The 17378-nt window shown below is 34.6% G+C and overlaps 1 protein-coding gene across 1 annotated transcript in view; it reads right to left on the bottom strand.

Annotated features, from left to right (window-relative positions):
• Positions 1–17378, bottom strand: part of Smp_123710 (acetyl-CoA carboxylase) — a gene marked incomplete at its 5' end in the record, with an annotated part of 90303 nt that overhangs the window by 45927 nt on the left and 26998 nt on the right. The window contains 7 exons of the mRNA XM_018797004.1: positions 469–624; positions 4549–4781; positions 4911–4970; positions 7426–7747; positions 10485–10698; positions 14114–14347; positions 15993–16204. Coding sequence (XP_018652089.1) covers positions 469–624; positions 4549–4781; positions 4911–4970; positions 7426–7747; positions 10485–10698; positions 14114–14347; positions 15993–16204 — 1431 coding nt within the window. The remainder of the gene's footprint in view (positions 1–468; positions 625–4548; positions 4782–4910; positions 4971–7425; positions 7748–10484; positions 10699–14113; positions 14348–15992; positions 16205–17378) is intronic.

Below are 17378 nucleotides of genomic sequence, written 5' to 3' on the forward strand. Positions count from 1 at the left end.
CAAGTTGGTTAAAAATTATACAAAGGGTTATATTTGCATAAGATATATTACAGATGTTTACTTTCAATCTTTTGGTGATCTAATCAAGCTCATAAGACATTTAGTTCTTAACTTTACAAACACAACAATAAATGTCTGTTCTTAGGCTCAAAATCGTTTGCAATGGCGAAGGTGCATCTACTCTTTGTGTTCTGCCAAATTCTAATCTTCTGAATTCTTCATGGCAATTCGAACTGATGTACGTACGTATGAAGTTCTACGTTGTGACTTACTGACTGGTTATTATTATTATTGTCGCCAAGTGTTATTACTATTACGTAATGGAGGGAATGATCGTTTATACAACTATCTATCTACATAATTATATAATCAAAACAACTTGAAATCATAATATAAAAGGTATATCTAAACACAGACAAGAATTTGAACAAGAGAGCCACAAGGCAAAAAAAACAAACTAATTTTTACCTCTAATGCAGCACTTGCCACAGCATGATTTGGATGATAAAAGAAATCGGTTAATATATCAAATACAACTGTTTCAGAATTAATCAATTGTAATAATAATTCTGGATGTATTTGTTGACCAAATGTATCTATGGCAGATAAGAAAATTGATTCAACCTATAAGTAGATTTGAAAAAAACAACAAAATAAACAAACTGGAGGGTTACACCTAACCGACAAGAATACTTACATCAGTCAAAAAAAGAAATATCGAAAAATCCATCATTCATAACATACGAAGGTAATTCTAGTTTTATGTTACATTATCGATCAAGATTTTGTTGTTGTGGTGGTGGTGGTTGTTGTTGTTATTGATGTATACATTCCAAAGATTTTGTTTACTATTGTCCAAACCTTATTATAAATGTAAGATAATTTGATTATGATATTTACAAATTTAAGAGGTTATTACTAATTTGGTTAAGCATAGAAGTTATTTTAACCTATGCACAGATTAAGCTAGGGAACCAACAAGAGTATTGTGTAGTTCCTTAGCAGTTCGCATTTACGATCCCTCCTCACGAGATTCGAACCCAGGATCTATCAGTCTCGCGCGCGCTTAACCACTAAACCACTGTGCCGGCATCCGATGGTGTTTATGTCTAACTTCAACCAATCCACGAAGTTTGAGCAACCGTTCACCAATTGTCTTCAGTGATTTGTTATCTCACAATAGACCTGGTTGAACTCCACTGGTCACTGCTTCTCACTAGGACTCCAGGATATGTATCTTCTAGGTTTTCCATGATGGTCTAGCTTCAATTCACTTATGATTTCAACTATGAAAATACTGAAATCTTCACAAAACCACCTTATTGTGTAGTTGTTTTGTATTAGTTTAGGAGCTTTATATAATGAGAATTTGTGCTAAAGAGAAAAACCAGGTAATTTAGGCTTTTCAATGAACTTCAAAGCAATTAGTCCATTTGATAAATTTCTATAGTGTAATAAGAAGACGAAGATTATTAGAACTATGGGATGATATATTAGCGCAATACATTTTGAACAATCTGATCACACATACTGTACTTGTTCAGAACATTTATATATAAAAAATAAAAGGTCAACTAGACTGGAAATGGGGGGGGGTGTAAGAGTAAAGAAGGATAAAAACAATAAGAAAAATTATTTAGTGATAATTAAGTAAATAAAGATATCGGTCTTTAGTGTTTATAGAGAGCAGATTTAGACCCCTCTCCTTCATTTACTTTCATTCAGAGAATAAGTATAAATCTATGTCATGATAAAACTTTAGTTCGAAGACAAATGCATAAACTTGTACTTTAAATGAAACAGGGCAGAGTGAGTTGGAGAATGCTGATCGGCGGTCTATGCTCCATTGAGAGTAACAGGCGTAAGTAAGTAAGCAAGTTATATTTGTAAGATCTCAGCGAATGAATTTGAAGTAAATCCAACGTTTCACCTGACACTGTGGTTCAAGCTTTTTCAAAGAAATGTCTTACATCAACTCGGTGCCCGAATACTGTGAAACTATTCGCTCTAATTTAGACGAATGTTCTTATAGATTGTAATTTAAATATTTCTAATATTAAACTATTCAATCATAATTATAAATATTGATTCAATTCACTCAAGAAAAAAATGACGATGATTCAATGACATCGACGATAAACTATATATATAGTAAGCAAAGATGGATAGTGGCTAAAAGTGGAATCCAGTTTGACGTGCGTTTCGTCCTATTTGGGGCTCATCAGCTGAATGTACCTGCATCTCAGATTTGATGTTCACTTTGCATTCTGTGGTAAAACCTTATTTAAAATGAGGAATAGAAGTACTTAGCTTAATTCTAACAGATTTCAGCATTGATCACAAAATGTGCATCGAAAGAATGATGAATTAGTAATCGATAAATAAGACATCACACAAAAAACAAAAAAATAAAATGCAAATCAATGAAATTTCACGTATGATATTATGCAATTGTTTTTTTTTTGAGTTCTCTTTCATGATACCAAATTAGAGCTTGCCAAGATCTTAGTTACTAATGTATGTTAAGTAAAGATATGGACAATTTTTTTTTAATTTTATTTAAACACATAAATATTGGTACAAAAAGCACCAAATAAATATGCGCCTCACAAATCTCATTTGATTTGTTTGAGGGCTGTGATTCTGTCCAGGTGCCCAAACCGAAGCAGACGTTTTTCTTTAGGGGGACACACCCGGAGCCTTTGACCTAAAGATCTGATCCACAAAGCAGTGGAGCATCGTGAGGAGATGCAGTCCCATGGTAGCCGGTGACCAACAATAGGTTCATACGCCATTCGTTCCATCAGGATCCTGGAGCGCATGTGCACCATTGGTTTCGAATCAGGGTTTTCCAACTCCCCTAGGTGGACGCACCATGTCCATCAATCCGGTTAAAGCGCCGGACATTCGCTCTTCGTCCTCTCACTTTCGTAAACAACACCCCCGCCACGAGATGGTAATGAGTAGGACTTCTCTGGCAGAGGCTATATATTCGCGTGGCCATATGAGAGCATTTAGAGAGGGAGAGCGGACTCTCTCCACTCTCAACCGTACCAGGGCATTCGGGGGCGATATGGACAATTAAAGATTAAACGAAAACAAAAAGAAAAGGTGCAGAACTTCTTCAATTGACCTGAAATTTATAGATTTATGAATAAAATTTTTGCATGTGAGTAACTAACTGAAAAAAAAACAAAAAAAGACAAAACATAAACATGATACATGATGTAGCGGTTAGAATGACCTAAACCATTGGTATTCAAGGTGAGATATCCTTGTTAGTTGTTACACTATTAAACGGTAGATTAGAATAAACAGTCGAAGTGAACTAAATATAAAGAAGGTTAAGTGAAATAAGTTCAATCATTAAAATAAATTGAATGTAAAGATTTCAAATTCATTAGAATGTTATCAGAAGGGGGTTTGTTTTGTAGAGATTTCGGTAATTTTATATAATTAAAATCATGTGTCGATTGCAGCTAGACCACCATGAATACGCACTGCTGTGGAGTCCCAAAATAGGACGATACAGACATCCAGTGCTTGCAGCTTTTTCCATGATGGTCTAGCTTCAATTGCTTCATGATATCAATTATATAAAATCACTAGAATTTTGTTTTAAAACGTATCATATTTCAAAATTAGCGAGAACTGTCTCTTATTTTTAGAACAAAATTAGACTTGTTAACATATTCAGCGTGAATGTGAATGAAACGGTTGACAATGTCAAGTTAATGTACAAACAGTGGCGGGAGTGTTATTTACGAAATTGAGAGGACGAAAAGCGAATGTTCATTGCTTTAACCGGGTTGGTGGACACGGAAAGTTCACCTAGGAGAGTTGGAAAACCCTGATTTCAAAACAATGATGCACATGGGCTCCAGTATCCTGAGGGAACATATGGCGTATGAATCAATCGTTGGTCACTGCCTACCATAGGACTGCATCTCCTCGAGATGCTCCACGGCCTTGTGGATCAGACCATTAGGTCAAAATATCGGGGTGTGGCTTCCTAAGAAAACCACTTGCTTCAGTTTAGTCACCCGGGCAGTATCACAGCCCTCACACAAATCAAATGAGATTTGTGTAGCGCATATATATCTGGTGCCCCTTTGTACTAATATTTATGTGTTTATATAGAATGTTTAAATAAAAAAAGAAATATTCATATACATTGCTCATATATGATTAAATAATCAGTCCACTGAATCAAGATGGAGAAAGTATACTTTTAAGTAGGTTTGTCAAGTATAAGTCTAGCATAGTAATACCAGCTATGGTCGGTAACCGGTTTGGAATACTCAAATAATTAGATATTCATCGATCTTACTAGAATTTCAAGGCAATTAAGAAATGATAATGTGTTAGGATGAAAGATACAGTCCATCACTTTCAGATGTTCAAGTAATACAACATAACAATCATCTTCTCTACCAATTTAAGAATGCTCTCTCATGGCGAACTACATTTCATACTTAAGAAAAAGAGATTGGAAAACTATTCATCATTCAAGATGATGAATAATAACCAAGAAACATGATCACTTACTTGATTTCTTCTTAATTCATATGATGGTGTTTGTACAGAAATAAGTAATTGACGTGCTGTTAATGCTACTTTAGAATTTCTTGTACCACCTAATTCAGTTAATGCTTTTAAACAACATTGTAATTGATCAGTCATACATAATTCACGTCTTTCAATTAATGATTGTATCAGATTTATAATTAATACATTTTTCATTATTAATTGTCTATGTGAAAATATAACTGAAACAATATCTGATATAGAATTTGGTTGTATTAAATTACGAAAATTAAATGGTACTAAATGTAATGTAAAATTGCTGATTAAATCATCTTCTATAATTGTATTTTCACCAGGGCATACACAAGATTTTGGTGCATTACCCCATAATGTTGATCCTTGACATTTAGCTAATAAATGACGTATACATTTATCATATTGACCTAATAAATGGATAAAGAAAAAAGAAAGCAAAGAAACAACAATAACATGTGTTAACAACATTATAAAACGGTAGGAAAAGTGAAAAACACAAGAAATTAGTGCTGTTTTCAATTAATTTCTGGAGAATAAATGTGACGAAACTAAACTGCATGGACGACCTTTGAATGAATCTTAAATGAGAAATATTAGCCAATCAGAAGACAGTTAATATATAGTAAAAATATATTATGCATAACTAAAAAATTAAAGCGGATACTGTTTTCTTTTACATGACTCAAAAACTTCTCAAGGTCAGATATAGGTACAGAAGTTATAAAATCATAGTGCATACAGTACAGGAACTCATCCATATGGCTCCATAGTAGTCGACCTCTGGAACCATGAAAAGGTCTCAAAAATTCTTTTAGCCTCGACCACATAGCTTCAATGTTATTGATATGTTGGTATGGTTTAGGGTTAGAGTTAAGGTTTAGGGTGAGACTATAATTTATGGACGACCTTTGAGCGACGATAGAGTGACCCTGAGAGTGTCAACATAATAACTAAGACTAAATGAGGGTTATAAACCTGTGTGAAGAATTCAAATTATGATTAACAGTTCATGGTTAAGATTAGGAATTATACTTAGAGTTTTCATCACGAACTGACAACAACTATAATGCCAAAACTCTATTTATCCAAATGGATAATTGAATTTCGCTCCAAAATCTTATGATCACTTCTCTTGTAGACGCTGAATTATCACGTATTCCCTAAAATCCGTTGTAAACCGATCGTACGTAAGCATTAGGTACCGAACTTAGCGCCGTGACCTTGAAAACTAACGAAAGCTTCCGATTGGCTCGTCCATAAAGTTTAGTCTCACCATAAATGTTAGTTCAAATCGATTGATTATTGGACATCGATAAACACTGATTATTGACATCATCTCTAAATTGAAATGAAAATCTCTAACCTCAAAATAATCATCAACATTCTGTCAATAATTGAAACACTAAGATTCTATATGTGGTTATATTAAGATCCTAAAAGATGTAGAATCTATCTACCGATATTTCAATAATAATATCAGAAGTGGTTTTTTGGATATTATAGTAATTTTATTAGTTGAGATCAGGAATCTAGTCTAAAGGTTAAACGCTCACGCGCGAAACTGATAGGTCCTGGGTTTGAATCTCGTGAGGCGGGGATCATGGATGCGCACTGTTGAAGTGTCCCACAATAGGACGAAATGGTCGTCCAGTGCCTTCAGGTTTTTTCATAGTGGTCTAGCTTCAGTTGATTCATGATCTCAACTAATAAAATTTCAATATTAATCAATAGAGTATACATACAGAACTGAAAATTGAACAAATATATAAGATATTCAGTAGTAGGACATATCGTATAATCTAATGCTTAGTAAGGATCAAATTCGAACGATTACTTTATCCATTGATCTACATGATTTAATACTACTGATATATTTTATTAGATGTAGGACGGTTGAAAACATCTATGAATGATATAATTCCGGACTGAAGTCCAAATTCCTCACAGAGTATCAGTATCTGATGAGTGTCAACTAAGACAGAAATAAATATCAAGGTATATATTATCGATCGTATCCAATTGTCTAAGATGAAATGTGGATAATTTTATATTTAATAGGTTTAACATATGAACTGCAAACTATTTTTAGATAGACAGTTGTTTTGTAAAAACAAAGGTACAGTTTTGCTTTCGACTTATGCAACTGTAATTTACTCGCGATGGGACCGGCAGTAGCCCTCGGAGGAGCTACAGGCGGAATTATTAATAGTCTCCCAGTTAAGATGAATGCGTTTATAAGAATATTACAATTAAAGAAGTAGGAGAGGATTTACTATGGTACAGACTTCTGTTGAAGATAGAAATGGTATTATTTTTTTCATAACAACAGTAAATAATCGACTCCAATATTATGAGTAGTTTGAAAACAAAAATTGAAAATTAAACGGTATTGAAGATGAGAAGATTCAAAAAAGTAATACCAAGTGGATTTAAACTTCACTCCATTGCACAAGCAAGTGACTATCAGGACTCAGTAGATGAGCGGATAACGCGATGGCGTTTGAAGCGAACCGTACTGGGTTCAAGTCCCAGAGTGAACATCAACTCCGAGACGCAGGTACTTCCAGCTGACGAGTCCCAAATAGGACGAAAGGGGCGTCAAACTGGATTCCACTACTAGCCACTATCCATCTTTGCTTATATTGCTTGTGAATTTAGGCTATATCGAGGCAATACACACAGTATGCACATACGCCAATAAGAGACTGACCAGTTGCAGTCCTAACACATCAATGGGAAGATTCAGACAAATAGTTCTAAGTGTATTGAAGATTCGTTTAAAACATAATTCATAAGAAACTTTCACAAAAAATCTTGATAGAAACAAATAGCCTTTATCATCATCAAAATTACAGTACTAACCATGTTGAAAATGTTTTTCAATAACAACATAACCCATAAATAATTGTGATATAACACGAACAGTATGACCACGTAGACCATGTTTATAACGTTCTGCTAAATCAATTAAACGTTGTGTAATACGTTGAAATTCTAATACAGAACAATCTGTTAATTGTCCATTATTAATTTGTTTTAAATATTCATCCGTTATTTGTATAATTGCTTCTGATGGAAAATTAGCTAATACTGATGTAGCTTGATCTGCATAAAGTTTAGCATGTAAACGTAATGATTTTTCCATACTAGATGGTAATTGACCTTTTAAATGTGCTATTGTATCCTAGAATATGAAGAATAAGTTAAAAAAAAAAAACATCATCAAAGTAAAAGATAAAATGGAAAAGTATATATCAAAACTACAACGATAATTGAAGGTGTGAGTCAAGTGAAGCTAGACCACCATGGAAAACCTGGAAACACTGCTTTAAGGCCGTTTCGTCCCACTATGGGACTCCTCAGCAGTGCGCATCCACGATCCCGCACTCGTGAGATTCGAACCCAGAACCTACCAGTCTCGAGCCAGAGCCCTTAAACGAAAGACCACTGAGCCGGCATCCAACGGTGTTAATGTCTAAATTCAACCAATCCACGATGTTTGAGCAACCGACCACGACCGTCCAGTGCTTCCAGGTTTTCGATGGTGGTCTAGCTTCAATTGACTCACACCTTGAACTATATGATAATTGTTTATGTTGATGTATTATTGTCGATGAGTATCTCTATTTGACTACCAATTATATATATATATATATATATATATATATATATATATATACAGTAAATTAAGTTGAATACATTTGGATTTAAGTGGAATGTATAACCAACTTAACATTAAGCAAAGATGGATAGTGGCTAGCAGTGGAATCCAGGACAGGTGTTTCATTTTATGTGGAACTCGTCAGCTGGATGTACTTGCATCTCAGAGTTGATGTTCACTCTGGAACTCGAACCCAGTACCTTTCACTCCAAACGCCATCGCGTTATCCACTTAGCTACTCAGTCCTGATAGTCACTTGCTTGTGCGATGGGGTGAAGTTTAAATTCACTTGGATTTCACTGCTAGCCACTAACCATCTTTGCTTATAATGCTTGTGAATTAGGGCTGTATCGAGGTAATACGCACAGTTTGCACATATGCGAATAACAGACTGATCGATTGCAGTGCTAAATATCAATAGGAAGGTTTAAGTAAATAATACGAAGTGAATTTAATAAGAATAAGATTATATATACATACTCAAAAATTAAAAAGAATTAAGTGATGATGAAAGAACAGATAATGGCGACCGTCTGTTGCAGCTGTGCTCAGATAACCGCCTGTTTCTTGCAAATACTAACTTTAAGCATAAGGAAAAACATCTTTTGACATGGCGACCCCCGAATTCAAAGGTGCATCCACTCTTTGTGTTCTTCCAAATTTTAATTCTCTGAATTCATGTCCCTATCCTTTTTCTCTTTTCAAATTTATTGCACTGTATTATACTCCTTCAATAACATCTTCAAACCCTAATCTTTCACGTAATGCTTATACTCTTACTACTTCTACCACTATGGGGTTTGAATCAACAACTTGATCTCTGTGCTAATGTGGTATGGCAGCTCGAACTGATGTACATACGTACGAAGTTCTACGCTGTGAGTGACAGACTGAAGTGATGATGAAATTTGTTGAGCAAGGAAAAAGATATAATATTTCAGGCGAATCATATTTTCTGGGAAATTTCAGGGTCATTTATAACTCAAGCAAAAACTATGGCTTTATAACGTAAATAGTCAAAATTATTACAGAATTCAAGTCGTGCTCATGATGTAATGCCAGAGATAAAAGGGTCAACTAGGACGGAATGGCCGTCCAGGGTTTCGAGGTTTAAGATGGTGGTGATCTAATATAAATCAGTTCATGATTTAAATGGAAATCAAATGTTTAAGCCAACCGATTAAAATCTCTTCATACTGAATAAGTCTGTGAAATTTTTTCATAACAAACAAATTACTTCCAATCATTGTTTTGATACAATGAAATTTAGTTTGACATTTTTCAATTATTGATTAATAATATTTGGATTAAGGCGTTCATTTTACTGGTAAGTTAGAGGTTTATGATGATGACTATAGATGTGTGTTAATGTTATTAACCTTGGTCTATAATATTTTGTTACATGTGTCCATGATATTATTATTATTATTATGTCTGTCGACATAAGTAGTATATAACATCGATCAGAAGTGGAATACCGGTTAAAAGAAGGTTGAGAAGATTGAACTGAAGGAAAGAGAAAAGAAGACAAAAGAATCAAGAAGTATGTAAAGGACAACTAATGAAAGATTTTCAAACAAGGTATTGAATATACGGTTGTCACATTTTACAAATGAACTCTGTAATTTTATAATAAACAATAAATTGACTGTTCGCAACAGTGTTCGTTCACTACAAGATGACGATATTTCTATTTGACTAAATATAATTACAGTGAAAATTATTGAAAAGTTTGCTTAGCTTAAATCATTAAACCAAGTTGCGTAGCTTCCTTTCGACTGACTTTAAACCATAATGTAGCGCACAAGATATCTAGGCGCTTTAATTAGTGACCACATTACAACTTGATCAGTAATAAAGACCAAATAAATGTAATAATAGTTACCAACCAATGACCAATCAATGTAAATATATATGTCATACATGAGGCGAAGTCACGACAGAAATCGGTGAATAGTCACTTCTCTGATTGTGACATTTAATGAATTCGGTTGGAATCTCACGGAAAACATTAGTTCCGTCAAGATTAAAGAAACTCTAAGGTGACAAGTCCCAAGTAATGCGGAACCTGGGTCAAATATTTCCTCCAACAACCTAGTATCTACACTTGAATGCCAGTTGAAGACGGTCTCACGCGCGAGACCGATAGGTCCTGGGTTCGAATCTCAAGAGGCGGTATCGTGGATACGCACTGCTGAGGAGTCATTGAGCTAATAAAGTATGAAACCAAGAAAAGAAAAAAATAATTCAATACACTAACTTGTAATTCATGAAGTGGTAAACGTGGATTATATAACAATGTAAGAAATTGATTTAATGTTTTCATTAATGATTTACTAAAATATGGTTCACATAAACAATAACCAAATAAAATTTGTTCTAATGATGCCAGCAATCGAGTAAATTGTAAATGTAATTTTCCATTAGTAGTTGAATTAGTAAGCATCAACATTGGATCACCACCGGAATTAGGACTAACATCATTATTGTATGATAATGGATTAATTAGACAATTGGATTTTGTATTAAGACATTTCCAATCATTCAGTAAATGATGATGAGGAATATTTGATTTAATCTCTTCAATGGATTGTGTAGATGATGGATAATGATTATTTGTAGTTGGGTAAAGTATATTAGATTGTGGAAGAAATAATAATTTTCGAGAATATGATGAGGAGGAGGAGGATTGACTAATATCACTACTGTATTCAGTAGGTAAAGTGAAAGGTCCACTAAAAAAAAAAAAAAAAATATACGATGATATATACAATTTGCTTTTTAACAAAAGCTAAGTGTAGCTCAATCGAAAAACATCATAGAAGAATATTACTTATTATGAATTCCACATGACATGACTCAAAATCGTTTGAAATGGCGAAGGTGCATCTAATCTTTGTGTTCTCCCGAATTCTAATCTTCTGAATTCTTCATGGCCCTATCTTTTTTCTCTTTCCAAATTTATTTCATCGGATTATACTCCTTGAATAACATCTTCAAATCCTAATTTTTCCGATTACTGCTTATACTCGTACTACTTCTACCACTATGGGATTTGAATCGACAACTGCATCTATGTGTTATTGTGCTATGGCAATTCGAACTGATGTACGTACGTACGAAGTTCTACATTGTAACTGACTGACTGACTGACACATTTTATGTAATGCTTATTGATTTTATCCCGACAGTTCAAACGAATATATGATTCTGAAGCTCAGAATTTGATATCTGCATCAACACACAAAGAGAACATATGAATGCTTTCGGTAGGATTGAGCTCTGTAAGTTATTTAATTGGATCATGCGGTTTGTATTGTTCTTCTGGACAACTATATCACTGTTAACTTCATGTAGAAGTGACTTAAAAGAAATTTCCACAAGCTCTTAATCAGTCATCGTTCTGATGATGTTGTATATAACTATTTGTTTTCAAAAGTTTGTTGTTTCCATGTATCTTAGCCTTTACACTAAATATTCGATTTGTTATGTCCGATAAGAATAGTGAATAGTAACTTTGGGATCCATTTATGAACCAATACTAAGCATATATTTTCTATCGTATGATTGCTAAATAACTCAACTATTGATATTCATGTTCCCCTTATTAAGAACTTTATTTTGACTTATGAACTATTGTCATAAGATTTACCGTTCTTGAATTATGCCCTGTCTATCACTTACTATCTCCCCCATTCACAGACACATTTAGCTAAATCTTGTACAAATGTTATTTTCTATTTTATCGTACGATGTGGTCTGTTTGATTGATACATAAACTCAGTATGATTGAAATATAACGACTCATACTGCAGAGGCTGTTTTGAACTTAACTGGCTGGGCTAAGCATAATCAGGACCGATAAGTACTCGAGACTGCTCGTACGGTTTCCGTGTCACTGTTCCGATCGATAATTCGCTGCTCTCTGATTCGCGGTCTAATCATGTCATACGTTAACAGGGCATCCACTCGGCCAAAAGTTATAACACCATTCCTTTAACCTCTAACAGTGCGACTTATCGAATTTTTACATATGGATCAATAAACTGGATCTTTCTCATAATGTATATCGAACGAGGATTGACATGAACGTCATGATTCTAGAAACTGTCACAGCACACTTAAAATTTCCTTAATCCACAATCTTGACTACAAGTCATCAATAAGGTCATCGAAATGAATTGACTTAGTGTCACTGAAATGACTTAAAAAACTCGATAATTGTTGAAGTAGAGCATGATTCATTTTAATCAGAATGAAAATAAAGTTTACACAATCGAACCATCTAGCTCAGTGAATGTGACAACACCACGAATATACACATGAGCTACAAATTTTTTCTGCTACACTTTAAAATATATTAAGAATATAATAGATGAGAAATATTCTAACTAAAGAGATCCTGCTAGTAATAAGAATCCAATGATTGAGTATAGTTCAATATTCAATTCTGAATTACATTTAAGAGAAGGATTCTCACTAGGTGACATGGATCAGAATCGATCACCATGCCGTAGGTGTATACACTCTTTATCTTCCCTTAAACCTTCAGATTAAAATTGTTTCATATCTGTCTTTCTTCCTGTACTATATCTTTATATACAATCTTTCTTTTATATATTACCACCACTAAATTAACTACTTCTATGAATTCGGTGTTCATCTTGTTATGCTAACAAGGTATGGCAACTTGGATCGATGCATATATGTGCCTGGTCCTACGTTGTAGCTGACTGACTGAAAAAGATTAGATTTCTATAGTTTATTACAATAATTGACAACAAAATAACTATCTATGATCATATACACATCCACATCAATATTCTATATGAAGTTGATCTGAAGATGATAACTGGATTGAACAACATAAGTATCACTAATGGATCGTTAAAGCTTACTACATGAAATAACCCAATTCATTCAAAGAATCAACGGAATCGATAAAGATGACAATTAACTTTTAACTTCGATTTGTTCTACTTATTGACATTATTCGTTAATCAGAACAGAAACAACAAAAAAACAGAAAAAAAAACAATCCAATCTCTTACGATGTGTAAATATAACCATCATTGTATCTTAATGTATTAGTTGCTATGAGAAAAAAAGAACATAATTTTTTTTTTCAACAAGAACAAACATTGTATGGTACTATTAATATTAACTTAATTAGTCTTGACTACCAAAATACCCTATTTCATCATTTGCTAAACATATTGTTTCATAACTAACATTATTATGTTACTGTGATAATGATCACCAAATACAGTTTTATACAATTCTTATTGTTGAAATCATGGTTCCATTGAAACTAGACCCCCATGGAAAAACCTGTAAGCACTGGAAGGCCGTTTCGTGCTATTATGAGATATTAACTCACTGAAGACATTGATGATCGGTTGCTCAATTTGGTGGATTAGTTGGAGTTAGACATTTACACCGTTGGATGCTGGCCAGATCAGTGGTCTAGAGGTTAAAAGCGCTCACACGTGAGACTGATATGTCCCAGGTTCGAATCTCGTGAGGCAGGATCGTGGGTGCGCACTGCTGAGGAGTCCCAAAATAGAACGAAACGGCCTTCTGGTGCTTCGAGGTTTTCCATGGTGGTCTAGCATCAACTGACTCATGATTCCAACTATACAAAATTACTAAAATCTCCACAAAACCCCTTCTCATAAGAAAAATTAAACAATTGAAAATTTAGATCATGTCATTGCCTTCTCTGATCAACTGATCAGTCTGATTCGATGTGGAAATTAGTAAGGATTGCTCGTATAGTACCAAAAGAATACTAGAGTACTGATTACCATAATTGATAGTGTAAAAGGTGTTTTCAGCTACAAAGCCTCTTCATTATTTATGGGTAATATCAAGAAACAAAATACTAACCTAAATATTTGTAAAGGTTTCAATTGATTTAATTCGTCTAATTCAATACGAGCCAGTTCTGTACCAGGTTCAAGAATTGCTCCAGGAATACGTTTCAAAGTGATAATACCTGAAGTTGGAACACGTAGTTCAAATATCATTTTCATCACTTCAATAAGAGCATATACTTCATTTGCACAAACATGTGATCCTTCAGTAACACAATATTGAAGAAGTTTTCCAGCAGAATGAGATCTAATTAGAATATAAAATTATGTAATGTTGTAGTAGAATGTCACGAATAACATAATTTAGTAAAACGATGTACAAAGCAAAAGAAAGATTTACAATAACAATTAAACTGACATAACTTGGTGTTGTTTACTTGTATCTTCTCATTGTTATCTAGGACTACAATTGATCAGTCTCTCGTTGACATATGTGCATCCTGTGCGGACTGCTTCGATATTGGCTGAATTCATAAGCTTTATAAGCGATGACGGATAGCCACTATTCATCATTGCTGACATAACTTGAGTTTTTTTGACACTATTTATCTAAGAAATAATAATATTTCTCAACTCTTCGAATTGAAGTTGGAGTAAGGTTTGAACCTCGAACTTATCCATGTAATGATGTTCTGTCGTCATCTTTCTATCTATTTGCTTATACGATCATAGTCTGCTGCAAAGTAGTATATCAGAGTAGGTGGTGATAATAACGTCTAATACACTTAAAATTTACAAAAGATTGCAATACTTGCCTTATCAACAACCAACTTATCCCATTTACCTGATATTTTACACTTAAAATTACCATTCTTTTCAATGTAAGAAAACAGTGCTTAGTGAAAACATGATAAAATGCATGTAACCAAAGATAGTCTCTTTTCAGAAAACACGCTTTAAAGGTGTACAATAATATACAAGAGAAAAATGAACAGCATTCTCGCTCTTTGGTAGTCTCACGGGAAGAATAAACGCACAAAAGCTAAGCTGAGCTTCGTGCTGATGTGAAGATTTCTTCAACAACCAATTTCATTTAGAGTGAAAGAAATCTCAATATTATCACCACTTCAGAATAACCTTTGACAGTGATGAGTTTTAAAAGTATTTCATACTTAGTGGTGGAGATGTACATCCTAAATAACGACATATTTTGTTGCTTAAAACGTTTATTCTACACTGTAAGTGTATTTTGAAATGTAATAATATATTTATTTATTTGAACACGCAAACATTGATACAAGATGGCACCAAATACATATGCCCCACAAATCATTTGATTTGTGTGGGGGCTGGAATAATGCCTGAGCGCCTAAACCAAAGCAGGTGGTTTTCTTGGGGGCCACTCCACGAGCCTTTGACATGGAAGTCTAATCCACAAGGGAATGAAGCAACTTTAAGAGATGCAGTCCCATGGTAGCCGGTGACCAACAATAGGTTCATACACCTTTTATTCCCTCAGGATCCTTGAAATCATATGCACCATTGATTTGCAATCAGGGCTTCCCAACTCCCCTAGGTGGACCCTCCCTGTCCACCAACCCGGTTAAAGCAATAGATATTCGTCTTCCGTTCTCGCAATTTCGCAAACAACAACCACGCCACGAGAATGCAGTGAGTACGACAACCCTGACAGTGGCTGTATACGCGAGGACATGTGAGACCATTTCGAGAGGTAGAGCTGACTCTCTCCACCCTCGACCATACCAAAGCATTTGAGGGCGTAATAAAATATAGATGGACAGTGAGATTTCAGTGCGTATCCTGAAAGCTAGTCTACTATCCATAATACCTGAATACATTACATTGCTATAAAAGTAATTTAAGGTTTGAATGCTCTATATTAATAAAAATCAGCAACATAAACGAACATTTAATGAAATCACAAAACATACCGTAAAACAGTTGGATCAGTTTCTTTACACAGCATCATCGTACGATTGTTGATTACCGTGCGATAACCTTGAGATTCTTCATGACAATAAGTCATATAGCTAGCAGCTTCATGACAAACCAATAAACCATCACCAGGCACACGATGCACTTCCAAATCTAATACAGTATCACAACAGATAAGACTAAAATTCGATGGTCCAGTACGTAGAACCTAAATATGTAAACCACGTTATCACAAAAAAAGTATTCGGTAGTGAGAAACAGTAGAAGTGAAGTTAACCTAATAACTAGAATTAAACCAGTACTAATCAATAAACAAACGTGAAATTTTTTACTACAAATCATTGAGGTATTGATTTGAACATCTTGGTTTTACAGGAGGTAATTTACGGCATGAATTATACAATGATCAGTTTTTGATTGGATGATGCTGAGTGGTCCGGATATGAACTCGGCTAGGAACAGCAATTACTTCACACCACTGCACATATGATATGCTGTAGACGAGACAAAATATTTCTTACACGTAAAGAAAATAATGGTACATATATGATTGACGGTGATCATCAGTCAGTCAGCAACAACGTAGGACCAGGCACATATATGCATCGGTCCAAGTTGCCATACTTCATTAGCACAACAAGATAAACACCGAATTCATAGTAGTTAATTTAATGGTGGTAATATATAAAAGAAAGATTGTATATAAGGATATAGAACAGGGAGAAAGAAAGATAGAAAGCAATTTTAATCTCAAGGTTTAAGGGAAGATAAAGAGTGTATACACCTACGCCATTGTGATCGATTCTGAGCCATGTCATACAGAGTCTCCAACCATTGGTTACGATAGTCACGCGGACCCCTACCAGGTAGTCTGCATCTACCAACATGGCTCAGACTAGAAGTTAGTGACTTCAAGCACTGATGCCATGTTTTGGTTTGACCGCCCCTAACTCTCTTCCAACCATCCTCTATACTAGTCAGCATAGTGCGTCGTGGTAATCGATTTTCAGACATACGTAACACGTGGCCCAACCATCTTAGTCGATGAAGATTCATCACCTCATCAACTGATTTACCATCGTTCCCTAATACTCTGTGTCTAACCTCAATCTTACTTACCTGGTGATTCCAGCAGATGCGAGCAATATTTCTAAGACATCTGTGGTCAAATACTAGTAACCTACGAGTATCTTCTACTCTTAATGGCCATGTTTTGCAGCCGTAAAGTAGAACAGAGCGAACTGCTGCGCAGTATACTCGTCCCTTAATTGATAGACGGATATCTCGTCTTCGCCATAGGTGACGTAAGTTGGCAAAAGCCAAATGAGCTTTTTGAATCCGTGCTGAAATTTCGTCAGACACCAACCCATTAGGGCTGATTA

This window comes from Schistosoma mansoni, chromosome 4 (assembly GCF_000237925.1).
Source record: "Schistosoma mansoni strain Puerto Rico chromosome 4, complete genome".
Classification (NCBI taxonomy): Eukaryota; Metazoa; Platyhelminthes; class Trematoda; order Strigeidida; family Schistosomatidae; genus Schistosoma; species Schistosoma mansoni.